This window comes from Asterias rubens, chromosome 2 (genome assembly GCF_902459465.1).
Source record: "Asterias rubens chromosome 2, eAstRub1.3, whole genome shotgun sequence".
NCBI classification, from domain to species: domain Eukaryota; kingdom Metazoa; phylum Echinodermata; class Asteroidea; order Forcipulatida; family Asteriidae; genus Asterias; species Asterias rubens.
This window is the reverse complement of record NC_047063.1, coordinates 8,135,623-8,162,681: the sequence shown is the minus strand read 5'-3', so window position 1 is coordinate 8,162,681 and position 27,059 is coordinate 8,135,623. Positions and strand designations below refer to the sequence as shown.

Genomic DNA, 27,059 nt, shown 5'->3' with positions numbered 1-27,059 from the left:
TGTGCTTATTATGAGAACTTTGGTTGGTAATCCTGTTTTTATGAAGGCAAAAATTTCATGCTAAGCAAATTTTTGTGCTTAGCAGCTCTATGAAATTGGGCCCAGTGCTAATTATGAGAACTGTTGTCTTTTCTATGTCAAGTCAGGGCTGTGAAGGACAATGTTTACTCCAGAAGCTCCAAGACAATTTGGAAAATTAATAACTTAGTGAGGCAGAGAAATGTGTTGTTCACAAAAAGTTCTTATAAAGTTCTTTACACACAGAGTTTCAATGCAGAGCTGCCAACAGTTGCATCTTGAAATCAGGATGATCTTGTACAACAATCACGTATATATTTTGAATTACATTCAACATAATGGGGACAAGTTTTAATACATATATAGGATTTGAGGCATTGCATGGTGAGGTATCAATATATATTTGGTTTGCAGTAACACCATGTGTGTATCTACTTGCCAGGTAGAGTTTGTTCTTATAGCAAGACAGTTCTCTTAGAACAAACTTTACCTGGCAAGTAGATACACAAACGGTGTTACCGCAAACCAAGTATATATAAGGTTTAATACCCCAACAAATTTGCAGATTTGTTCATTAGAACAATGGAAAACTGGTTTACTTTCAGGGAACTTTTGGCAGAATAAGGGAGAAAAAAAAGAAAGAAAGAAAAAAAATTCATACACACCTGTGTCTCATATTAATCAGTTGGCACGCCTCCATCTCTAATGCTCTCCTCTCTTCCAGCCCTCTAACCCCCACCCTAACATTAGGGGGCGCTGGTTTCCTCGCGACGTACTGCTTGTTCATTGGTCGGGATCGTATCGCCTTGCCAATCCCGCTGACATACGTATCCAGTAGAATGGTGTGGGCGGCGTGGTGGGAGAGGTTCGGGAACTCAGCGGAGCGCTGGTCTGGGGACAGAGGTCCTAGTGTTTTTAGGGGTTGGCGTCTGTCTGGTGGACGGGCTTTCTGACCGGTACCAGACTCTTCCACACACATCACCTGCAAAGGAAGGGAATTTCTACAGTAAAATATGTTTGTCGATTATAAACCACAAGGGAAACTGTCTGGGTAAATTTTAAATGATTTGGGGTTGAACAAAGAAACATTTACTAGAGTGGGATTCTGACCAATGACCTCCGGATTAACGTGCCGGTGCTCTACCAACTGAGCTATCTAGCCTTATGTTGACAGTCTCCCTATTTTGTCAAATACATTTTGTGAAATTTTGGTAATTTAATTAAATTCTCTTAAAACAATGATACTGTTCTGTTGACAATTAAAACAAAAAATATTCTGAAACCTCTGAACCCCTATATGCCAATATCTCTCACACTCTTCAGTCTCCTGACGATGACTAGAGCAAGCTAGTTGAAACAGTGAGACCAATCTAAGAACTCGCTCCGCGGCAGTGAAGTTAATAACGACAAGTTCCCTCAATTCACTTAAGCAAAAGAAGTAGTCCCAGTCATTTTTTCTACCCTCCGCCCAGTTAAAAAGAAGGACGGTTCTTTTTAGAACAGAGAAGTCTTCCAAATTCCCAAAAATTTACTCTGCGGTAGTAGAATATAAAGCAAGACAAGTTCTAAAAAAAATAAAAAATCTATCTAGCAAGTAGATACACACTTGGTGTTACTGACAACCAAATACATATTGACCTTATATTGTTGAACTTTAGCTCCTCCTGTGACCTTAGGCTCTGGCCAGCTGACCCTAATGGCGTTGAGTTTCGTTGTAGCTGCTCGGTGTAAGGCAGGAGGTACGACTCCTGGCCAGGTCACAATCGCTGGGTCAGAGTCCTTACTGTGTAGATGCGGGATGTAACACAAAGCCTAGGATAATAATAATAATAATAATAAAGACTTTTGTAAAGTGCCTAATGCGAGAGAACAGAGAGAACAGTAAACTATGCAATAAGTGAAAGATACAATTATTACAAGTAAGGAGGATATAAATAAGCAGCTTCAAATCATAGAGTTTTTAACAGCAGAGACGTAACACAGTGTAAAGAACTAGCCAGGTGAATATGCACAGGAAGACTATCCCAAAGAAATGGGGCAGCGTAAGAAAATGATCTTTGACCATAAAAAATGGAAGACGCTCTTGTAGTTGAAAGCAATTACTGTTGAGATGACCGTAAAGTCCCAGTATAAGTTAAGATAAATAACCAGGAGATTGACATGTTTGACCTTTGAAGTTTTTTTATTTTATTTTTATAAATTGTATGAAACGTAACTTGGGAAATTAAAACTATGTTAATGATGGCTATCTATTTGTCTAAGTGTCTGTTAAAATGCTTCGAGACCGCACCAGAACTTAGGGGTATTTAGAAAAATATATTTTCTTCAGCTAACAGTGCCACAAGGTGCCGCAACACACTCGCAAGCAACTGCTAGAAACACAGTGCGAACCCATCGAGTGTACAGGTTTCTTTTATGTGCAATACACAACACACAGAACAAACCGCTTATGTCCCATCCAAAGGACCAAGCAGTAATGGTTAACTGTCTCGCTTAAAGGGAAGGTACACGTTTGGGAATTATCAAAGACCAGTCTTCTTAATTGGTGTATCCCATCATAAGCATAAAATAACAAGCCTGTGAAAATTTGGGCTCAATCGGTCATCATTGCAAGAAAATGATGGAAGAAAAAACACCCTTGTTGGACGAATTTGTGTGCTTTCAGAAAGGAATAAAAGACTTCTATCTAGAAATCTTTTATTATTTTAGTGAGAAATTACCTCCTTCTCAAAAACTAAGTTACTTCAGAGAAAGTTGTTTCCCACAATGTTTTATATTATCAACAGCTCTTCAATGCTCATTACCAAGTCAGTTTTTAAGTTAATATTTGTTTTGAGTAACTACCAAACGTGTACTTTCCCTTTAAGGACACAAGTGTCATGACCTGGACTCGAACCCACACCCATAACCGAAGCTACAGAACTTCCAAAGACTCTAATATATTATCTTGTTACAAACCTTTAGCGTGAATGTGTACTCTTTACACATCTTGCCTGCCGTGAAAAGATATGTACTCGTACCAGCTGGTAGTTTGTCATGATCTTTACCATTAAGTCTCAACTGGTAACCGATCAAGTGTGCATTCCCAAACTGCATTGGCTTCTCCCATTCTAGTATACAGCCACTGTATGTACAGGACCTAATGGGGGAAAAGGTCAAGACAAGTTGTCAATACATTTTGTACTTTAATTCTATTAAAATATAAAGATTTTCATTTTCAAAGACTTTGCCCGGTGACAAATATAGGTGTGGCATCAATGTACCAAAATGAGAAAGTGTGGTTCTGCTACCACTTGCTATCCCTCATGTACCAATTTTGGTATTCGTGAAATGTCTTCCCATGAATACCCAAACTGAATAAATAAGGCAAATTATTTTCAAAGCGCAAAGCAAACTAACGAGGCTTGAAATTATGCAAACTGAATACGCGCGTAAACAAACAACTAGGGCGCTATAGTGAGAGCAATGACGCGTGGCGGCGCTGTAAAATAATGTAAACAATTATGACTCGCCTGGTGCGTCGCGATCGCATATGCATCGCTGTGCTATATTATGTACATGGAAAATAAGACAATAGTAATGTACTAACCAGTGCCTGGCAGCGTAGATTAACAAGTCTGGGTGGTCACAAACTCTTTCAGTGCCCCTCTCAGTTTTGAATTCAAAACCTATATATGCACGGTCTTTTTTAGATTTTTTGAAAAAATATGTATATTTAATTGAAACGTACAAAAAACTCTTTCTCACCAAAACAAATTCATCTTTGCTGATTTGTGTTGCCTTGGTACATCCCAAAGTAAATATATTTCTTGAGTGATAATGCCTTCTCATCATGGGTTGATGACACTTTTTGAGTACATAAAATAGATTGACATGTACCACCTTGGCATTGAAAGACTTAATAAACCATGGAGACACTACTCACCTGATCGTGAGATTGGGAGTAGCTAGAGGCGCAGAAGTCTGTACGGTGAGCTGTCTCGATCGGTGTATGACTCGATCTCCTTCATCTAACGCTACCACACTCACAAAATGATTAGTGCCAGCAATACAGCCCTTGATTGAGTATTGTGTAGCGGTGGGTTTCAAAACAGCTTCAAGCTCCTAGAAAAAATATATAAAGGTGTAGTCATCAGTTAATACAGTTCAGGTATGATATAAACAGTAACTATCCATGAAAGAAGAGGAAAAGAAAAAAAAACAGGCAAGAAAAACAAGAGGAAACGATACAATTCCTATACTTTTGTACACAGAGAGTGAAGGAAAAAAAGAGGAAAATCAGCTAAAAAGAGGAAATCTCATATGCTTGTATTAAGTCCTTGGAAAACAGAGACATATTTTCTTGAGCACAAGGGCTGACCTAAATGAACACATGGTGTAGGCTCTAATAGACATTTCAGCTTATTTAATCACAAGATATCGCCAAAAGATCAGAGCGAATATGTCCAATAAAACCTAATAGGAATATAAACAATCTGAGAAACATTACTGGTATTGATGGTTTTTACATGACGACATTACTACCAAGTGTAGTGTATCACAAAATAACCAAAAGTTTGTGTTGCCATCCGTGTTAAGAGTGATTACAAAATGTATATCTTCCCTTAAAAAAAAAATTGTTTAAAACCTCTTCACTGCGCTTTGATCCCCTAATTATAAACACAACCTACCTTTGGTCTAGCAACACTACTCCACAAAACTTTGATCCGATCCACAAGCTGTTGACTCTCCACTGTAAACACAAAGTAATTATACAACATTAACACTCTTTGCTACAGTGTCATGCTCCGAAATATGAACCTGAAGTTTTAAAGACGGAAATATTTCTTCAAAAAGATGGACAAACTTCTTTCCTCTGGATTTATTATAAACAAATAATTATTTTCTATTTAGAGTACCAATTGCCTCATGTCCTTCCAAGATTTTATAGAAATATTGGAGTCATATGTAAAAGAAATTCTCCATCAACACCAAGATCCACATTGTTTTCAATCAACAAGAATAAAGACAACTAGACGTAGTTAAATGCGGGTAAGTCCCTGATCAAGTTTGTAACAGGCGCCCTCTATTGCCAATAAATTGTTATTCCTTATGATGTTGATAGAATACAGAAAGCTTCTCTGCCAGACAGGTTTGAAACTTTTTCACTTCTTTGATTGTTTTTAATCAACGAAAACAATAAGACAACTAGACTTGGTTCAATTCTAGTCTGGTGCTGAACAAGCACCTCTCGAGAAGAGACGTGTGTTGCTTAGAAATATTAAATGCATACAGAATTTTAGTTTGTATATTACACACAAAATGAAAATAACAAGATACACAAACAAGGACCAGACAGGCGCGCTAGAGTTGTGCCAAACCAAAGAGATTGGGAGCGACTCTAGGTCAACCCAAACAAACTTTGGTTTCGGACAGGAGAACCTAATATAATATTCGCATTGGCTCGGCTCATGGCAAGTTCGACGTCTAAAACCAAGGTGATCCATGGTAATTCCAATTGACTGCAACAGTCGATCTTTCAAACTGTTTCAGACGTTTAACTTTCAAAATTCAGAATTTGAGCGCCTGTCTGAAACAGGTGTATGACACGCACATAGGCTTACTGCACAGCAGCAAAGTATGGTCAAGAAGATCAATCGACAGAGAAAATGTACATATAACTTGAGGCTTTGCATGGTGAGGTATCAATATTTATATTTATATTTTTTGGTAACACCATGTGTGTATCTACTTAACAGGTATAGTCTGTTCTTTAGAGAACTGTCGTTGTATCCAATCTACTATCGCGGAAGAGATTGATCACAATTTTTTCGGGAGACTTCTAAGTTCTGAAAAGAACTGTCCTGCTTATTAACTACTACCTGGGCGGTAGGTATAGAAAATCAGCTTGGACTGCTACTTTAGCTTATAGGATCATTATTAACTGCACTACCACTTCTTAAATTGGTCTCAACGTTTCCACCAGCTTGTTCTAGTCAAAGTCATCGTCAGGAGAGAAAATGCTTCAAATAATTAAAGAAATGCTTACATCCAATGAGTGGTAGCCTCCACTCCAGTACAACCAACGTCTCAGACAGCTCCAATACACCAACAGAGATATCCTCTGGACACAGTGAGCCGTGACTGCACCCATCACCTTGGCCTCTCTTACTGGTAGCAGCTACCTGGGCAATAGGTTGTGTCTCTGGGGACCAACAGGTTATTACCACTTCATCTGAGAGGTCCGAGTCCCGGTAGTTTGGGTCTGCGCTCAAGGCTACGATACTCATGTGGTATGTTCTGAAATACAATACGGAACGGAAATGTTTTTGAAAGATGTTATCATTTTTTTAAATATTTTTTTTTCATGCAAGTTTGGCCTAAACAAGGAACAAAAATGTTCTTAAAAGACAATTTTATCATTTTCATCTCCTGACGATGACTAGAGCAAGCTAGTCGAAACGTTGAGACCAATTTTCAGAACTGACTCCGCGGCAGTACAGTTAATTACGATCCTATAAGCTAAAGTAGTAGTCCAGTCTAATTTCTATACCATCCGCCCTGGTAATAGTTAAAAAGCAGGACAGTTCTTTTCAGAACTGAGAAGTCTCCCGAACCTCCGATTATCTACTCCACGGCAGTAGAATAAAGCAAGACAGTTCCCTAAGAACAACTCTACCTGGCAAGTAGATACACACATGGTGTTACCGCAAACCAAATATACATTGATACCTCACCATGCAATGCCTCAAATCCTATATTTTCATTTTTATTTAATTTTTGTTCAAATGCAAGTTTGCCCTAATTAAGGATAAAAGCCAGTCTCAGTAAGGATGACCATAACTCAGAGGCTTAAGGTAGGAATTGATATTCCTCTTAAACAGTCTAGATTGTAGGATGGAGGGAAACATGCATCAGTCACGGAGTTCAAAAGAGATGCAATAAAGCTGTTGGAAAGGCTCTTCGATATACATCTCAGCAATGCAAGAGTGTATGGGTGCGAAGAAGCAGCAAGCCTGGTTTTACGCTCAAATATTATCCTGATAGGAGGAACCAGTTCGGACACACTGGTGGCACATTTACCATGAAAAAATGTAAAATTTGCATTGGGGAAACAGAATATTATTTGTTTTTTACCCATAAAACGTTAAATACTGTGTATGCTCAGGTACTTTCCTGAGTCTTGTGAATACAAATCCGCATGCTGGGATTCAAACCCCCGAACTTTGTCATTCTAAAGCAGATGACTAACCATGACACCACTGAGGTTGCCCGATAGCTAAAGGCAGTTTGAGTCCTATGTTTCAGCAGGGGTTCCACAACAATCAAACGAAAGGCATTAAGAAATTTTCTTATTTCATTTCAGTCATCGATAACACCAGTAATAGTACTTAAGTGTTCATTTGTATGCTCTGAGCGGACTGGGTCTTTCTAGGTCTCATTTGTCCTGTCTGCTCTTAAAAGATGATGCACTAATTCTTTAGGAGAATAATGGGCATGATACGTACCTGTTAGGACGGCAAGGGATTGCAGCTTTGTAGTGAGATGCACTCAACTCCTGACCAACTTTCTTATCATTCATGTAAACCTGTTCAACGCAAACATAGAACAAATACATCTTTGTTTATGGATCCAAATTTACACTGGACTGCAGGCCCGAGGCCAGTGATTATGACAGGAAAAGTCCAATGGTTGTGTTTTTGTTCAAATGTTGACTTTCAGTCTAAAACATTCTGGGATGGATTTCACAAAGAGTAAAGACTTGTCTTATCTTGAGTTAGGACGAGTGAACTTGTCCTAATTTAGGATTAGCCTTATAAGTTTTTAATAAGGGAATCAATGTGTGGTGAAGAGGTTTTCAACTATAGGTTTAAACCTGCGCCGAGGCCAGGACTTGATAATTTTACCGAGACGAAGTCGAGGTAAATTATCAAGAACCAGGCCTCGGCGGTTTAAACCACTAGTTGAAAACCGATTCAACACACTTTGATTCCCATTCATAATTGCCTTTTCGGTCAAAAAACATCAACACTTCTTGGTCAAAAGGTAAAATAAATGCACAAAATTATAATTCTTCAATGATTTCTTTCAACCCAACACCCCTCCAGCTATGAAATGGTAAGGCCCTCGGGTAAACAACTCCTTATAAGGAGATGATGTGCGCGTCACGCGTTTCGCGTGATGTGGCACAGCTGTTTCAGCCGTTGCTCAATAGGAATGAAGAAACTGTCTAATAAGCGCTGGTGCAAGCTCGCGTGTCTTGCCCATGTTATAACACTTTTTATTGGTGTTGTATCATCCATTCAAACAACCCCTCGTGATGCCCTCTCGACCAATCAGAATGGATAAACTGTCTTAGGTATTTATGAATAACTCCTAAAGAGTCCTAGGACTAGTCCTAAGTTAGGACTATCTTTGTGAAATTGACCCCTGGTCTTGTAAACAAAATCTGGTCAAGTGAATATTTTGAGCTAAAAGTTCTACGGTCTTGTGAATCCCAATTTGAGCCTTTTGATTCTAAGCAAAGGGGTGGGATTCTTCACCCTACCTGATATCCCCTGATTGTCACCCCTCCATACAGTCTTGGTTCTCCCCATTCCAGAATGAATTCTTCCTGCATGACCGATGTGCAGCAGAGATTGGGAGGGTCCGGTGGTCCTGGTATGACACACTGAATGCTGGGGCTTGGTACGTCCTGCCACATGTCATCATTCTGGTTGGCTTGAATAGTCATCTTATAAATACATCTGAGAAAAAATAGCCCAAAGAATAAAAACTCAAAGAGTCAGAATTAAATAAGGGAATAGAAGTGTAGAGATAAAGTCTAAACGCCTGTTTAAATAAAACCGGCAGGGTAGTGGCCATGTGAACACACGCCCAAGACCCTGCAATATACACTTGTGTGCCTTTAAAGGCAGTGGACACTATTGGTAATTAATCAAAATAATTATTAGCATAAAACCTTACCTGGTGATGAGTAATGGGGAGAGGTTGATGGTATAAAACATTGAGGGAAACGGCTCCCTCTGAAGTGACATAGTTTTCGAGAAAGATTTAAATTTCCACAAATTTGATTTCGAGACCTTGGATTTAGAGGTCTCGAAATCAAGGGTGTTTTTTCTTTCAATATTATCTCGCAACTTCGAAGACCAATTGACCTCAAATTTTCACAGGTTTGTTATTTTATGCATATGTTAAGATACACGAAGTGAGAAGACACCAATAGTGTCCAGTGTCTTTAAACCGATGTGTGGGTAGCACTGAATACTCAGCACTTGCAATGTACTTTGCAATTCTTGAGCAGATTTCTTACCAACTAGACCACTGAGATTGCCCAGTACCTAGAGGCAGTTCGTTCAACAACATATATAAAATCTTTGGAGTATCAGCTGCTAAAACCTCAGTCCGTAGCACATTTTTTTGATATTTATTCACGTGACCAAGCATTTATACACCACAGTATGACTATACTCCTCTGGAGGGATGTACTTATTGGAAGATTGATAGATAGATAGATAAAATATATGATTCAAAGTGCCAAATTTATCATTTTGTGTTTTACAAACAATTCTGGTCTACATTGACATGCTGTATTACCTGTTATGATAAACTGGTATATCGTAACTGAGTGCAGTTTGAGGCAATGTAGCCACTCGCTCTTCGTCATCGGCGTCGTTGAGCCACGTAGCATCATATCCCACAATGCCTTGCTCCTCGGCTGTCCCACAATCCTGCAGAGCCCATTTTAAATGAATGTCCCCCTGAAGATCACTGTAATAAAATTTGAGAAAACAAAAATTCCATCAATGGATCTGGTGCAATATTTATAAGCTAATAACAGCATAAGAATGGCTTGGAAGAGGTGTTGATTCCGGGTCTCCTTTAGAATTTTAATCTACATGTAATCTAATCTAATCATTTATTGTTTAAGTGCACCGCATACAATTATCTCAGCACACTGTACACAGTGCCAGTTTAAAAGTTAAAAAATTAAAGAGTAAAAAATTATTGTAAACAACTACTACTATAATAAGAACGAAATAAATGAATTTTTTAACCAATGACTTCAAGGATTCATAGCTGTGGGCTGCACAAATGTTTTATCACTTCTCGTCAGATGATGTGTTTATCCACAAATCTTTTGCCAATAATAAGTTCAGATTTTCATTGTGGCAATGATATTTTCATAGGAAAACGACTACTGAAGAAGCTCCTAAAGGTTAAAAAAGTACTGCAGGTGGGCACAGAATTTCTTTTAATATACAGACGTGAAGTGGTAAAGAAAAATCTTGTCTTATTTCAGTAATCGAGGCTTCACTTGGGAACACCTGTTTATTTTGGTCATGTACAACATTTAAAAGCACTGAGAAGGGAAGTCCCAAAAAATTCTCACCTGTTTTCCTCCGACTCTTCATTCTGTCTTTCTATGGAGGGATGAAACTTCGCACCCAGCTGCACAATATTACCTATATGAAGCGTGACATAGTTAAAAGTTGAAAGCTTAAAGACAGCAGCTGTAAACTCATCTCACAAAAATCTGATTTCAAGATATTTCTGAACCAAATAATGATTTAACCCTCACTATAAGATTTGAACTCTGATTGAGAAGTTGTGCATAGATTTGAAATGCACATGGTGGTAATACAAATAAGGCCGTTTTTGAATGAGCCATTTGAGAGTTAGATTTGAATAATGTCTGGTACAGTGACTTGCTTAGTCACGAGGTACTGCTTAAATTTGAATTCCCCAGACGTATAGGTTTGTGGGGCAAGCTTTTGTACAGTAACCTCCAGATGGGCAAATCCTGGTAACACGTGCCAAATGTGTTTGGGGATTTGTTGTCTCTTACTACGCAAATCTTGCACCAAAACATGTAACATTGCGACTGTCTTTATAATCTGAGGAATTCTGAAGTGGTAAACTTTGAGTACAAAAAAGGTTCACACGCCCCCGCGTAAGATAAAAAGCATTGCGCCTTTGTCTTCGCATTTTGAGTTTGTGCGATCTCCCACAAAATAACCCCCCAAAAACAACAGAACAAAATAAAACAAAATCAAGAAGAACAAATGTTACGTTAAAATGGAAAAAACTCTTTCTGTTCATCCAGGGTATCCTAGAACAACCTACCTGATTGATCTCTAGGTAGAGTAACGACGACAGTCTTAGACGCCGACTTGTCGTACATCCCTTCATACTCGGCAGAGTCTAATCTCATATGATGAGGCTTAGCGTTAGCTTTCTTTGCTAATCCTTTATCTGTCGTCGTTATAGCAATCAAGACAATCTCGTAAGACTGAGTCGATGTGCATTGGATCGTATACTGCTGGGTGTTGGGCTTCAGAGTTGCGTAAACTGCTCCGTTGACCTCAAGTTTGTATGCGAGGAGGGTACGTCTGAGACACGTTGAGCAGACGGGATCATCTGACATTTGACAAAATCAAATCGGAAATCAATTCACATGACTGATTTTTGGAGATGGTTCTTGTATAGATGTATTGCTTATGACGTAATTGACAACCATCGTTGATGAAACGTGCATGGATGAAAGGCTATCATTGGCCGAGAGTGAAGCGGAAGTCTCCTTCACTGGTAAAGTGATAGTGCACTAAACACATACATTCAACTACCACCACAGTATCATAAAACAGGCTTGTAGACTTTTGTTCATAAAACCTGTTAGCACAAAAACTTGCTTACCACAGAAAACTATTGCTTAGCAGAAACTGGTCACCAGCAAAAAGTCCATAAATTAACATTGTTGTGACTCGTGTCCCCACCATTTTTTGCTTAGCAAAGACATTTTCTAATCATTAATTTCTGCTTAACAGCTTTATGAAACTGGGCCCTGGTGGGAGTGGCTTACCTGAGTTCCTGGAGGAGGTCACCAACGACGGTTTCTCCCAATACACATCGACCCACGATGAACCATAGCTGGTAACCATCACATCTGGCGCCACGCACGGCGCAGGTACTCTGGCCACAAACATCTCCGATTCAAGCCTCAAGAGGGCCTCCTTGCTGTGATGATGTCTCTTCTTATCTCGTTTCTTCGACATCTGTCCCCGTTTCTCCGTCTCCGAGACGACTGCCACCACCATAAAGGAGTACATCTTTCCCTTTACTAATCCCGGGATCTCGCACGACGTCATTTCATTGACAACTTCTATCGTTTCATGAGGGTCACTTCTTTCGACCACAGCTCCAGTGTTCCTAACCTCCAACCACCGTACCTCATAACGCTTTAAGACACCCACTTGTATCATAGGTGCCCTCCACAATAATGTCACCGCATCATCGCGACCGAATATGCAACTTAAACCACTAGGGGGCGCCAAACCTGCCGTTGTCATCTCAACGCTGACGCAAGGCAGCCATGAACAGTCCACAGGTACATCGTTCCAATCGTCTGGGAGACTCCTTAGTTTGGATCTCGGACTGACCATAGACACGGACCCTTCCTCAAAGTACTCATCCGTGATGGTGACTAGGTGGATGGTGTACGTCGTGGATTCTACGAGATGTTTGATTATTGTTGAGGTCACATCTGGGAGAAGGTCAGTATGGTGTGTGGTCTTGACAGAGTCATCCGAGAGCATTGTGACATAAACACGTAGACCTGAGGATGATAACAAAATGGTGTTTAAAGGCACTGGACACTATTGGTCATCACTCAAAATAATTGTTAGCATAAAACACTTACTCTGAAGTAATGTAGTTTTTGAGAGAGAGGTAGTTTCTCACAAGCATGAAGCCTTTTTTGAATATCTGAAAACACACAACTTTGTGCAACAAGGGTGTTTTTTCTTTCATTATTCCCTTTCAACTTTGACGATCAATTGAGTCAAAATGTTTACAGATTTGTTATTTTATACAGATTTTATACAAGCTATGGTGTTTCACATCAGCAGAGTGTGGGTTTGAGTCCAAGTCGTGACACTTGTGTCCTTAAGCAAAAAACTTAACCACGATACTTCGTCCTTCGGATGGGACGTAAAGCCATTGGTCCCTTGTTTTGTGTAACGCATATAAAAGAACCCAGTGCACTTATCATAAAGAGACGGGGTCAGCCCCGGTGTTGCTGGTTTGATTGGTAGCATATTGCGCCAAAGCTCCTTGTAAACCATTACATGGTGCTATGTAAAAGGAGTAGGTCTCATAATTCAAACGTAGTCCCACATACCTTATAGGAAAAAACTGAAAGTTGAAGCGCTTTGAGCATAACCGAGTGATGGATATGGGCAGTTTATACTAATATTATTATCATACCTATAACTTCCGCACCCCTTTCAACTGGTGCCTTCCATTTGAGTTGGACAGTAGTTGCTCCTACTGAGGTTACATCTAGATGACTTGGTGGCTGAGGTGGGCTGGCCGTAACGACCGTTGTTGACTCAGTTTGACTCAGTACTGGTACAATGTTGGACGGAGACACTTCACCTGTAATTTTTCCATCTAAAGAAATAAAAGTTTCATACACTTTTTATTACTTATTATTACTATTATATTTTAAGTCTTAGATAAGACAAAGAAGATGTATCATCTGAATGACAGATGATATAAGGGCAGCTTTGAAAGAGGTAGAAAAAATCCACAACTACCTAGACCTGGCCAGGGAACTTCCTTAGATTTGGCAGGTGAAAGTGAAAGTAGTCCCTGTGGTGGTTGGAGCACTTGGCACCATTCTGAAAACACTGGGGAAAAATCTTGATGAAATGGAGAAATGAAGGGATGAAGCCCAACTTGAGGAGTTATCGGCACAAAGGAAAATGTGTTTTTTCTTTTGCATGCTGTAAAACAGATTCCATTTCATACAGCTGCTTAGTAAGTATACACAATTGCTTACCAGATTTTAGTTGTATCTGTGTAACTTTGTTAAGACTCACCTGATGTGTGATGTTGCTTATGCTTTCCTTGAGCTTGAACCGTGATGCAATACTTGGTACCAAGATCCAATCCATCAATCAGCAAATGATCATCTGTGTGGAGTTATCATAAATACAGGGATGAGATTTGCTATGCTTTGTTTCACCCATACAAAGAGGGAAGAAGGTACTGGAAATCATGCTCTTAACGTCCCTTTTTCTATGGGTTATTGTGTAATCCCTCATTCAAAACCTTTGTCTTTTTGTTTTACAAACTTGACAAACAATGGACAGGCTGCCACCATTGTTTATCATTATATTTGGAGGCAAGTGCCTACTTCTTGCTATTGTTGATTGTCTTTTTTCTTACCTGATGTTAGTTTTCTCTGCGGTGGTTCTCCTGTTTTCTTTGAAAGCTCCCACCACGTTACAATGTACTCCTCAGCTGCTTTATAATGTTTACGAGGTTTCTTCCCTAGATGTCAAGAACAAAGAACTATTAAAGGCACTGGACACCTTTTGTTGTTGACAAAGATCAGTATTCTCACTTGCTGTATCCAAACATAACAAATCTGTGAAAATTTTGACTCAATTGGTCATCGAAGTTACAAGAGAATAATGAAAAAATAAAACACCCGTGTTACACAAACTTGTGTGCTTTCAGATGCCTAAAAAAGGCTTCATGCTTGTGAGGACAGTATTTCAATATCTGGTTGAGAAACTACCTCTTTCTCAAAAACTATGTTACTTCAGAGGGAGTCATTTCTCACAATGTTTTATACTATCAACAGCTCTCCGTTGATCATTACCATGTAATTTGTTAGTTGACAATTTTTTTGAGTAGTTACCAATAGTGTCCATTCGATTGAACTCTTTCAGTTTCAAGGTCATACACATACGATCTATTTTTTAAGTACTCCAAAAGTGTCATCAATCGCACACATAAGACCAATTACGAGAGGGCAATATCACTAAAGAAATACTATTGACTTTGGGATGTACCAATGCAACACAAATCAGCAAGATACATTCTGAGAAGCGTTACACGGTAATGCAGTTTGAAATTTTGGGGCATAAAAACTGTTATATTTTTACATAACCACATTACCTCCAAGTGAAAGGTTTCTCAAATGCTTTATACTTCCAAAAGCTGCAGTAGGCTTCTAACCAAAGGTCTTTATTGCCATCAATCTTAAGAGTGATTACCGAACGAATACTTTCACTTCAAAGGTAACGATAGCATCGAGGTCACCCCAACTCACCTTTATCCCATACTACCATGACCGAATGACACCTCACTAACTCACACCAGATCCTAGAGGGCGCCTGTACAAGCTGGTCATATTTCACATTCAACGCTTCACTTTGGAAGATCAGATTGGGTGGATGAATCCTCAATACTTCAGATGCATCTGTCAAGATATGAAAGACAAACTTAACTGTTGTTCTTTAATTTTAAGAACAATCTGCCTGAGACTGATCAACAGAGTGTGGGTTTCAAGTCCCAGTTGTGACACCTGTGTCCTTATAAGCAAGACACTTAACCATGATGCTTCATCCTTCGGATGGGACGTTAAACTGCTGTTCCTGTGTGTTGTGTAACGCATGTAAAATAACCCAGTGCACTTTATGAAAAGAAGAGAAGGGGTTCACCCCGGTGTTCCTGGTTTGATTGGCAGCATATTGTGCCACAGCACCTTGTGCACCTTAAAATGGTGCTATGTAAAATGAGAAGGTCTCATAATTCAAACATAGTCCCACATACCTTGCCGGAAAATACTGTATGTTAAAGCGCCTTGAGAGTCACTGAGTGACGGATATGCACGCTATATATATAGGAGATACTTTGAGCAGTATAAGAGTATATAACCACAGTACCTTGAGAGGATGGTCCATCATTGTCTTCCTCTGCAGAGTTCATCTCTGTTACTGCAAGTACTTGGACGGTTACACTGCTACCAGGCTTCAAGCCTGACAGGGTAGTACGAGCCATAGTTGGAGGTAGAATGTTACTGAGGTGAGGTTGGCCATCCTTCAGGATGATGAACCCCTGTGGAGAAAAAAACACTGTCTTTGTCAATTTACAGCCGTTTTAGAGAGGTGCTCCAGAGTCGCACCAAACCAAATTCTGATATAATTTCATGAAAAGTTTGACTTCTGAAACAGTTAGGAGCAAGAGGACGCGCTAGAAGTTGAAAGATCGACTATAAAAAACCTCAAACACACACACAATAAAAATAGATTCTGTAATTGCACACAAATCCTAGGTGCTAGATGGAGGCGCTCTAATCTTACCCTGATCAGTGAGGTCTAGTACTACTCAAGTCAAGTCAACACCCTCAGCATGAATACACACCAGGTTGAGGTTCAATGATGAGGGTACATGTATTATATAAAAACCTCACACACACATATATGATAATAATAGGTTCTTATATTATGCACAAATCCTAGGTGCTAGATCGAGGCGCTCTAATCTTTACTAATCTTGACTTCATTGAGGTCTGGAACTATAACCTCAGCATGAATACACTCCAGGTTGAGGTTCATTGATGAGGGTGCTATGTAAAAACCACACCTTCCACTCTAGTCTTACCCTGCTACCACTCTTCCCTTACCCTGATCATTGAAGCTTTATTGAGGTCTGGTACTACAACCTCAGCATGAATATACGCCAGGTTGAGGTTCATTGATGAGGGTACTATGTAAAAACCTCACACCTTCCACTCTAGTCTTACCCTGCTACCACTCTTCCCTTACCCTGATCATTGAAGCTTTATTGAGGTCTGGTACTATCCAAGCAACATCAATACCCTCAGCATGAATACACTCCAGGTTGAGGTTCATTGATGAGGGTACTATGTAAAAACCTCACACCTTCCACTCTAGTCTTACCCTGCTACCACTCTTCCCTTACCCTGATCATTGAAGCTTTATTGAGGTCTGGTACTATCCAAGCAACATCAATACCCTCAGCATGAATACACTCCAGGTTAAGGCCCAGTGTTGAGGGTACTACATAAAAACCTCACACACACCACTCTAATCTTACCCTTATCAGTGAGGCTTCATTGAGGTCTGGTACAACCCAAGCAACATCAGCACCCTCAGCATGAACACACTCAAGGTTGAGGTTCAGTGTTGAGGGTAGAGGAGCAGAGGAATATGTCACAGTGAGGAGGTTGGAGGCTTCACTCATCACACCACATGTCACCTCATTAGGATGATCTTTCTTGACTGCCATCCATCCAGCATAGGCCTGTGGAAAGAACAAAGTCCAATTACCATCTATTCATCTCTTGATATGTTTAAGTGGTTAAAGATGTGGGATCAGCCGTCGATTTCACCAAACTCTTCCTTAGGACTTAGGACGGGTTCAGTTCTGTATCCATAGACGTAGGAAACATTGAACCCATCCTAAGTTAGGACGGGTTACTCATCCTTACTGGATATAGGATTAATCCTAGCATTTTGTGAAATCGGCTGCAGGCTCAGGTTGGGTTTAGGGTCGGTGTCAGCAGGGTCAAAGAAGGGCCCAATTCCATAGCGCCGCTTAACGGTGAGCAGGTCTCAATCGTAAAACAGGAAGTCTAAGACAAACTTACTTTGACTGAGACGTTGTATTGTCTTCCATTATCTCTCAGGTTATGCAGTATATATCTGTGATTGGGTTGCTTCTTGGAACTCCTGGCTTTTATTTCACCTTGGAATTTGCCATCCATGTAAACACTGGATAGGGATAGAACCAGAAAAACAAGTTAAAAATGTTACCACACAAAGGGAAGCTTTAAGGGATGCTACAATAACAGTCAAAATACTTGAGCTACCCGACCATGAATGTACCTTCACCGTCCCCCGCCCAATATTATCACCATTTGTGTAGGGTTCTTTCCCCATTTTAAGTAGGCTTTTAAGTCAACTAGTAAAAATTATTTTAGCATGTACAACGAATTTATGCAACTCTGCTGAAAACATTGCTCTGTGATTTTCACTTTTTTTTCTCAAAAACTTGACGACTAATGAAGCTGAAACTTCTACAGGTATATTATTTACATACATCTTCATTCACAGTAAGTAGGGATTCATGTCATGGCCACAAAAAAAACTTTAAATACAAAGGTATCAAACCCTTTAATGAAGACTTACAAGTATAAAGAGATATGTTTATGCTTTTGTCTCGGCCAGACAATGACTGCCGATCTCTCTTCCATGGAGCGTTCCTGTCTGATGACCGGAGGGTCCGGTAAGTCTGGACATGTCACCGTGATCAGATTGGATGCTTTAGTCTGTCCAGCGTTGGTCGTTACCATAGAAAGGCCAAAGTATTGCTTGGTACCTGAACAAAAGAAAATCAAACCAAATCTTTGTTCAATTTGTCACCTAAGGCAACTTATAGGCAACCAGTTTCAGGCAACAACCCAAGAAGAAAAATTAGTAACAATTTGGTGTTGAGTGAAGACAAATTTGTTACAGCAGAACACTAACCTGCAACCTCTAGATTAACGTGCCAGTGTTCTACCCGAGATTCTGTCCCCCATATGAGAAATTAACATGGGCTGGAGGAGGATGATTCGAAAGAGGGTGCTATCAGAAGTAATTTGTACACAGTTCGCTATATGGGGGGACAGAATCTCCTGCCACACCTGCTCTAGACTCACCAGGTTGTAGATTCTTAATCAACTTCTCCGTCTTTCCATACGGGATAATCTCCGACAGTGGCTTGCCGTTCCGTATCATCTGATACCCCATGACGTCAATGTCCTCATGACAGACACCTGGTGTCCAGGACAGTGTGACTTCTTGTAGACCGACAGATTTAGCGAGGAGTTTCGGGGCTTGTGGCTGGCCACCTGTTGTGCATATGACCGGTTTGGAGCTTGCCTTCATGTGACCCTGATGAGCTGCATTTTTGTGGTGGTACGTGGCATGTACGGTTATGCTGATTGAGACAAAGAATCAGAGCAATTAGTATTTGCGCGATTCAAAACTTGACTTATTTTTACACATGTACAAACAAGAAGAAAACATTTAAATTTTCAAAACCGTGCAGCGAGGGACCCATTTGGTTGCAACATCCCTGTGGTACATGTCAGCTCATCCTGACAATTTATTTCCCATAAATTAAAGGGAAGTATACAATTGGTAATCACTCTTAAAATTAATGACAATAACAACTTTTGGTTAGAAGCCTAACAGCAGCTGTTGATAGTATAAAGCATTTTGAGAAACATTTCCCTTCGCATTTCCCAATCTGGCCGTATAAAAAGATATCAATTCTTACGCACCAATTTGAATCTGAGAAGCGTAATGTTCTCAGATTGTGTATTCCAATTCATTCAAGAAAATGTTGGTTATGTACATGCAATTTTCCCATTAGGGATCATTCTTCCTGCAGAGACAAACACATTTGCGGCACATTCTTTCATGAAACTTTCCGAGTTACCTGTAAGTGGAGTTTTCTGAGAGTCCAGTGAGTACAAAGACATGTCCTCTACCTGCATTCCAGCTATGGTGTATCTCAGTCTCCCCCGAGTCTGTAGTCATCTCTTGCCTGCATTAAAAAAAAAGCATTTTTTGTTATCGTCCCTTTAAGGGTAGTGAAACCTTTTGTAGATCAAGATTTTGGCCAAGACATAAATCCTTACTCATTGTGAAAGATGATGTATAAAATATAATTTACCAGTAGAAGTTTCAGCCTCATTAGTCGTCAAGTTTTTGAGAAAATAAGTGAAAATCACAGAGCAATATTTTCAGGAGAATCGCATTAATCTGTCGTACATGCTAAAATAATTGTTGTCTCACTGAGTATTTTCTCGAAAACTACAGCACCTCATCAGGTAATATTTTAAGGGAAGCTTTCTACCACCATTTTCCTTAAACCGATATGCCACTGAGTATGTTCTTACCTAGAATGACTGCTGATACTGGTATCAAACTGCCTCCCCACTACACACACATTATAATGATGTAGAACATAGGGAGTAAGATGACTTGATGCAATCTGCCAGCGGATATGTAGTTCAGTGTTTATAGCCTGGCTGCGGACACTCACTACAGGCTTAGGCAGTGAGATCTTCTCCTGCTAAGTATTGTGAACGGTACAAACAATCAAATTATTAACGCCTCATTTAATTCAGAGCAACTTTTACACCATTCAAATTTGTACTATTGATGGATTGCACAAAGCGTCATCGACCGCCATGTTTGATGATAGAAAAGGGCACACGTGTATGCGTGCTGCACACAACTCTCAGCCAATGATAGCCTTTCATGCACGCACGTTTCATCAAAGATGGCGGTCAATGACATCACGTGCAACCCATCTATAGAAAACAAATATTGGCTGCTATGAGTGCTATGGTTAAAATACAAGTTCAAAGGTGATCCACTGAGGGAAACTTTTAAACGCTGCAGGGACAACCGAGCAGCCCTTATATGCTGTTTGTGAAATAAATGGGCCATTCTGTCAAAAATATCTCCTAACAGGCTTTTTAAATTTGGCACAATTTTAAAGAGCTGCTTAAGCAGACAACTTGATTAAAAAAATTCTGCTAAGCAAAACAAAATGCAGGATACCAGTCAAAGCTGTTGTATATGACCCGAGTCTGGTAAGCATAATTTTGTTACTTAATATGTGCTTTTTCAGCAGCTCAGACGATACTATAAGCTTTTTACTGCATGGGGAATTTACTTCTAGTTAAGAAAGCTTTTACAGAAAAGAAAATAAAGAACACTGATTTGACAAAAGCAGAATGAAACAATCACAATAAGCAGGATTTATGAAAACGACCGAGGGCATTAGGACTAAAGGCAATGTCACACAAGGCAATGTTTTTTCAGGAAACCAGCTGCACTGTGTGCACAAGGAACACACGACAGCACAAGAGACATTCTTCTAGCTGAAACTCACTATCCTCAAGAAACAATGAAAAAATGAAATGTGAATGCATTTTCTTCTAGGAGATTGCCTGGAACTGGTCGCTATAAATTGCCGTGCTGTGACATGGCCTTTATGAATGACCCCTTACATAACACCATGGTCCTGCACTCGATGCCAATGATTTGCCTCATTTGACATCAGTGAACACACTTTTTGAGAGTGTGACATCTAAACAAACAAATATGAATATAAAGACATTGAACATCAATATGAATAGTGCGGTGGAATAACAACCGTTTTAGACAGGCACGTCACAAGTCGCCCCAAACCAAATAGATAAGGAGCCACTCTAGGTCAACCAAAATAAAATTTTGGTTTCAGACAGGAAAACTTAACGTAACATTTACAGCACCGGCACATGACAACATTGCCATCTGAAACCAAGACGCACAAGAGTCGCTCAGAACGACTACAATGGTCGATCTTTCGACTTCTAGCAGGCCAGTCGCTCCCAACTGTTTCAGACGTTGGACTTTTCATGTACTTAATTCAGAATTTGGTTTGGGACGACTCTGGGGCACCTGTCTGAAACGGGTGTTAAATGATGGGTAGCGTTATGGTGGTAACCACATTCAGATACCTGTGAATTCACTGGTTCCCTGTCACAGTCACTTTCACCTTGTCCATCATCTGAACCTGGTTCTGCCCCACCACCACCACCAGCATGCAGTGAGTCGGTACAACCCGTCTGTATATGGTCTGGTTCCTTGTCTCGTTCATGCATTGTTTGCTCATCAGCAGATGCTTGATGATCAGAGCCACCGTCTAGGTCTACATCGACGGCATGTACATCAGGTTTGTTCTTTTCATAAACGTCAGGTTTACCGTCTTCGTTAACATTATGCGTGACATCGGGTGCAACATTCTCATTGACTGACAACACATTACTTGGTTCACAAACGGATACATTGCCATGCAACATTGAGTCTCCAGCTGTGGTCCTATCATGCACTACTACATCACTATGGCGTGGACCTTCGGAAGGGGTACAGGGGAAACCTCCCTGGGGTGTGTCTGGGCAGTTTGGATCTTGAGAATGGGTAGAGAGTGGACTCCCCCCGGGCAAGTCTATACCATTTGGATCTTCAGAATGGTTACCAGGGGGTAGCCCAAAGGGTGTGTCCCCAACATCACTATCGTTTGGATCTTCAGAAGGGGTGGAGGAGGGGGGTCTACTAAGGGGTGTGTCCACAATTTCGTTACGGTTTGGTTCTTCGGAAGGGGTAGATGGGGGACTTCCAAAGGTTGTGTCCGCAACATCAGAACCCTCTTTCTCGGTGACATTTAGGGTTTTTTCTGAAAGGACTGGGCCTCCAAACTCTGCACCCGTTTCAGTGTCCATGACTGCTGTGTCTGTGTTTTGATTTCTCAAAAACTCTTGCTCATCTTGTGACTTTTTGTCATTCAACTGAAAGTGGGCTTGAATAACGGTGTTTTCAGAGACCTCTCTTTGGGTATCATGATTTGTGCCTTTGTTAACTAGGGTATTGTTCTTATCAATGGGTACTTCTAGGTCTTCATCTTGAGATGATTGGGCGCAAGAGGGAACCTTTAAGGCATCAGGGTCTGGGTTGCACTTTTCTAGTTGCTCAGGGGTGTTTTCATCTGGGGTTTGGGGTTTTGTACTTGATCCCAGATCTTCTTCCCTGGTAATCGGTACGTCGGGTTCTATAGTGCTATTATTAGTGTGTCTCTGAGGTTCATGCTGGGAACCAGTGGGGCTACCCTCTTCCCTGGTACTCGGTATTTCGGTTTCAATACTGTTGTTACCAATATGCCTTTCAGGTTCATCATGCTTGGGAGCAGTGGGGCTATTCTCAATGCTTACACTGTCTGACTTTGAGTATGTTGGGGTGTCATTCTGGGCTGTGGATGAAGGCTTGCTGAGGGCCTCCTCCCCAGTATTGTTGAATGTTTCTTCACTGTAAAATAAAAAAATATAAGTGTGTGAATATGTTCACCGCATATTTTGGGTCATTATTTATATATTTCTGGTAATACAATACAAGTGAACTTAATCACTGTAGCTCACAAGCCAGAAACATCAAGGCTAACCCCTACTCTTCCAAGATAAGTGTCCTAGGTTCTTTTACTTGCACTACCAACCCTAGTACACAGGACCTACGGCTTAGAGTCCAATCCGAAGTACAAAGCAATTATGGTAACATATTTTGCTCAAGGACATAGGTGCCACGACCGGGATTCGAACCCACACTCTGCTGTTTAAAAACACCAAAACTTGAGTCCAGTGCTTCAAACAATTCAAAAAAATTGACTTCCAAAATACTAAAAAAAGTAATATGATGCGGAGGCCCAGAATCTGATTAGGGACTATCAACCCAAAGGCCCATGAGAATCTGTTTAGGGACTATCAACCCAAAGGCCCAGAATCTGATTAGGGACTATCAACCCAAAGGCCCATGAGAATCTGTTTAGGGACTATCAACCCAAAGGCCCATGAGAATCTGATTAGGGACTATCAACCCAAAGGCCCATGAGAATCTGTTTAGGGACTATCAACCCAAAGGCCCATGAGAATCTGTTTAGGGACTATCAACCCAAAGGCCCAGAATCTGATTAGGGACTATCAACCCAAAGGCCCATGAGAATCTGTTTAGGGACTATCAACCCAAAGGCCCAGAATCTGATTAGGGACTATCAACCCAAAGGCCCATGAGAATCTGTTTAGGGACTATCAACCCAAAGGCCCATGAGAATCTGATTAGGGACTATCCACCCAAAGGCCCATGAGAATCTGTTTAGGGACTATCAACCCAAAGGCCCAGAATCTGATTAGGGACTATCAACCCAAAGGCCCATGAGAATCTGATTAGGGACTATCAACCCAAAGGCCCATGAGAATCTGATTAGGGACTATCAACCCAAAGGCCCATGAGAATCTGTTTAGGGACTATCAACCCAAAGCGGTTAAATCATTCAGAGAAGAGACTTGATTTATTACCATTCTAATGATCTTTTGATGATGGGATCATGTTGATCTTCAGTCAGGGCAGTCCCTGGAGCAGTCAAGGTTGAAGCTGAACCATCAAAACTCTCCTGAGGTGCTACAGATGGCAGTAATTCTACTTTAGGATCTAGGAATAGGAATACAAAATCAACATTGGTGAAAAACAGTACTCACTGATAAGCCATTTTGTGAGTTAGATTTGCATTTTTTTTGGGGGGTAATGACCTTTATTTTGACCTTCAATGAGTGGACGGTGGTAAAATCTTGCAGCCGTTTTGGCCACTAATGGTTATTTTGGTACAAGCCATTACGGGCCTCCATGGTCTCTACCAGACTAAAGTGGTCATCTTTAGTTTTTGTAATACACAAAAAAACAATGGTTAAAGGGAAGTTGGTAATCACTCTTAAAATTAATGGCAATAAAAAATTGTTTACAGTCGACTCCCGTTATAACGAGGTCCGCCGGACTGGCCCATTTTCCTCGTATTATCCGAACCTCGTTATAAACGCAGCGCGCTAAATATAGATACACACGTCATCATTGTGCATGCACACAACACGTGTACGTGCATATACATTGTACACAACACGTGTATGTGCATATACACTTGTGTTAGCCTGCACGGAGCTGTTTGCTTATCAGAACAGCTATTACGAGCATCTTGTACACAAGAATATCATTGCTAAATGTCTTTTATTGAGTGATTAATCAGGGAAATGTAATATTTTGTACAATTTATGATAACAATATAGCAAAGAGATGTCAACTTGCCGTTCAGAGCGAGTGGATTCTGCCGCGTAGCGCATGGTATGAACATGATGCATGCACTGAACGTTCATTTTCGTTGGTGATCGACATGGAGTATCATGATAACAGCATGTCAAGCGTGGGACACCAGCGAGATGTTTCTGGAGTTCCATTGCACATGGACTGAAGGGAGTGATGATTGTATGAAGGAGCTTGTTTCAGTTGTTTGCCGTTTCCTTTTTTAGCTGTTCCGATCCAGTTGTTTTGTTTCATTTTTCAATTTCTCCTTTTAATTCTTATAACAGTATTTAACTCATTAAATCTTTGTGTATCTGTGTCTTTTAAAATAATTTTCTTTTTGATTTATATTATTGATTTAATAAAATCTTTGCGTATCTGTGTCTTTTAAACCATCTCTATCTTTTGATGTGATTGAATTAAATATTCCGGACGGGCAACCTTTGTTTTTTCCTTTCTTTTCTTAAAAAAAAACATTTTTGGAAACGGGGGAATCTTCATTCATTGAATTGTTATTATTGAATTAATAATAATATTTTTAATTGAAAAAGGGGCTCTACTAAAAAAAAAAAACTCCAACAGCGGTGACGTTTTTGAAGTTTTGCATGGATGATACGAGCAAGGAATAATCATTAGAACCCCCAAATACTGCCGAGTGCGTTCGCCGACATGAATTTATTAAGTAAGCGGCATGTTTTTGAAATTGAGAAGGATTGTCGTCAGTGACTAAACCGTTGGTGGTTTTGAGCCACGCGCGTGATTTAAGCCCTCTATTGTCTGCTTGGGTAAACCAGTCCGTTGAATAGACTGGTGGCACTCTACGAGCACCATGCAATTATCACCTCTGTTGTATTGATCATGGGGTTTAAGGGCTTCATGTCATTTTTCAACCTTGACGAAGGTAAGCTTTTTTTACACACCTATTCCAGGCCCTCGCTACAAACGTCTGAAAACAATACATTTTGTCTCCAAGGGACCGCAAAATTACCTCGTTATAACCGTGTTCTCGCTACTTCCGTGCTCGTATAATCCATATTTTAATGCATTGAAACACGCACGGGGCAGTTCGGGACCGGCAAAAAACCTCGTAATAACCGGAACCTCGTTACATGCGAGCTCATAATAACGGGAGTCGACTGTAGTTAGAAGCCTACCACAGCAGCTTTAAAAGATACTATAAAGCATTTAGAGGAATACTTTGCTTTGAATTAATGTGGTTGTGTAGAAATGTATAAGTTTTCATCCCAAAAATGAATCTGAGAAGCATTTGTATAAAATTATGTAGGATTAAAACAATCAAACGATTCCAAAAAAACAAAGGTATACTTTGCTGTTAAAGTGAGGTTTGATTCTAATACTGGTGCTTGTAATGTGTTAACTTCGTCAAACTGATCTTGAAAGATAAACAGGGTAGTCTACCTGGAGGTTTTCCGGATCCTTCCTTGATGATGAGGTAGAGTTTACCAATGAGATTCCCGCCGTTGGGTACGTACATGTTGTCTAGGTTCAGTGGTAACGCTAGCTGTAGCTCATTTGACAGGCACCCATCAGATTCTTCTGGAATGTACACCAAAAGCAAGGTACATGAAACAGATACAAGACTGCGTCACAAATCTGGGCCCAAATTCATAGTAGAACTGTTTAAGCGGAAAATGTGGGTAAAAAAGTTTCTGTGGGATACTAGTCACATATTGTGTGACATGGTATTTTGGCTGGTACCCTTTTTTCTGGTAAGCACAGTTTTTTGTGCTTAGCTGCTTTGTGTGCTTAAGCAGCTCTATGCACTTGGGCCCAGGAGTTAGTTTTGAGCCATGGAATGCCCCTATATGGTGAACTCCAAACCTTCTCCAATCAAGGGCCCTTTTTCATTAAGCTGTGACAAATTTCTTAGCTAGACAAAAATTGAGTGGGGCGCCAGTCACAACAACGTAAATTTAACGATTTTGGCTAATAAACCATTTCTGTTGAGCAATACTTGTCTGTGCTTAGCAAGATTTTATGCTTTAAGGCTTTATGAAAATTGTCCTCCCATATTGAAACTGAACACTATAACAAATGGTTACAAACGCTTTTTAAAGACCAACTCTACCGATGCAAGGCAACGTGTTCCTTTAATGATACAACCTGGGAAGTGGCAACCAGGGGATCACCTAATAATAACAAAGCATTTCTTACTTGAGTTTCCTTCTGTTAGAGCCAAGACAAAGACTATGAGTGGAGCTTGGAGTACCTCCCTATGAGGAAGAATCACTCTGCATTTCTTGTACTGACCAACAGTCTTTACCTGAGTAAAAGAAATTATAAATAGAAATAATATTATTTATAATAATAACAATAATGGTTTCGTATATAGCGCTCTTATCCGTCATTAAGGCACGCTCAAGGCGCTTAGACATTGAGCATTTTCCTGCAAGATATATTTTGGAGCTACATTTGAAGTATGAGACCTATTCCTTTATAGCACGTAATGGTTTTACAAGGTGCTGTGGAGAAATATGCTGCCGATCAAACCAGGAACATCGGGGC

At 40.2% G+C, this 27,059-nt stretch overlaps 1 protein-coding gene across 2 annotated transcripts in view; it reads right to left on the bottom strand.

The window, feature by feature from the left end:
- LOC117306614 overlaps nucleotides 1–27,059 on the bottom strand; it is a 68,299-nt gene that overhangs the window by 9,323 nt on the left and 31,917 nt on the right. Inside the window, exons 27-53 of one of the 2 annotated variants that reach the window (XM_033791103.1) lie at nucleotides 26,709–26,817; nucleotides 25,953–26,090; nucleotides 23,762–23,894; nucleotides 21,380–22,721; nucleotides 19,766–19,941; nucleotides 19,303–19,410; nucleotides 18,518–18,798; nucleotides 18,006–18,195; nucleotides 17,465–17,588; nucleotides 16,912–17,118; nucleotides 15,738–15,909; nucleotides 15,122–15,271; nucleotides 14,230–14,334; nucleotides 13,881–13,973; nucleotides 13,264–13,449; nucleotides 11,861–12,613; nucleotides 11,125–11,418; nucleotides 10,391–10,463; nucleotides 9,595–9,768; nucleotides 8,546–8,744; nucleotides 7,506–7,585; nucleotides 6,047–6,297; nucleotides 4,689–4,750; nucleotides 3,944–4,122; nucleotides 2,977–3,157; nucleotides 1,657–1,830; nucleotides 684–1,000 (exon numbers count right to left, since the gene is read on the bottom strand). In XM_033791103.1, coding sequence (XP_033646994.1) covers nucleotides 684–1,000; nucleotides 1,657–1,830; nucleotides 2,977–3,157; nucleotides 3,944–4,122; nucleotides 4,689–4,750; nucleotides 6,047–6,297; nucleotides 7,506–7,585; nucleotides 8,546–8,744; nucleotides 9,595–9,768; nucleotides 10,391–10,463; nucleotides 11,125–11,418; nucleotides 11,861–12,613; nucleotides 13,264–13,449; nucleotides 13,881–13,973; nucleotides 14,230–14,334; nucleotides 15,122–15,271; nucleotides 15,738–15,909; nucleotides 16,912–17,118; nucleotides 17,465–17,588; nucleotides 18,006–18,195; nucleotides 18,518–18,798; nucleotides 19,303–19,410; nucleotides 19,766–19,941; nucleotides 21,380–22,721; nucleotides 23,762–23,894; nucleotides 25,953–26,090; nucleotides 26,709–26,817 — 6,251 coding nt within the window. The remainder of the gene's footprint in view (nucleotides 1–683; nucleotides 1,001–1,656; nucleotides 1,831–2,976; nucleotides 3,158–3,943; nucleotides 4,123–4,688; nucleotides 4,751–6,046; nucleotides 6,298–7,505; nucleotides 7,586–8,545; nucleotides 8,745–9,594; nucleotides 9,769–10,390; nucleotides 10,464–11,124; nucleotides 11,419–11,860; nucleotides 12,614–13,263; nucleotides 13,450–13,880; nucleotides 13,974–14,229; nucleotides 14,335–15,121; nucleotides 15,272–15,737; nucleotides 15,910–16,911; nucleotides 17,119–17,464; nucleotides 17,589–18,005; nucleotides 18,196–18,517; nucleotides 18,799–19,302; nucleotides 19,411–19,765; nucleotides 19,942–21,379; nucleotides 22,722–23,761; nucleotides 23,895–25,952; nucleotides 26,091–26,708; nucleotides 26,818–27,059) is intronic. The other variant, XM_033791107.1, reaches the window with a different exon arrangement.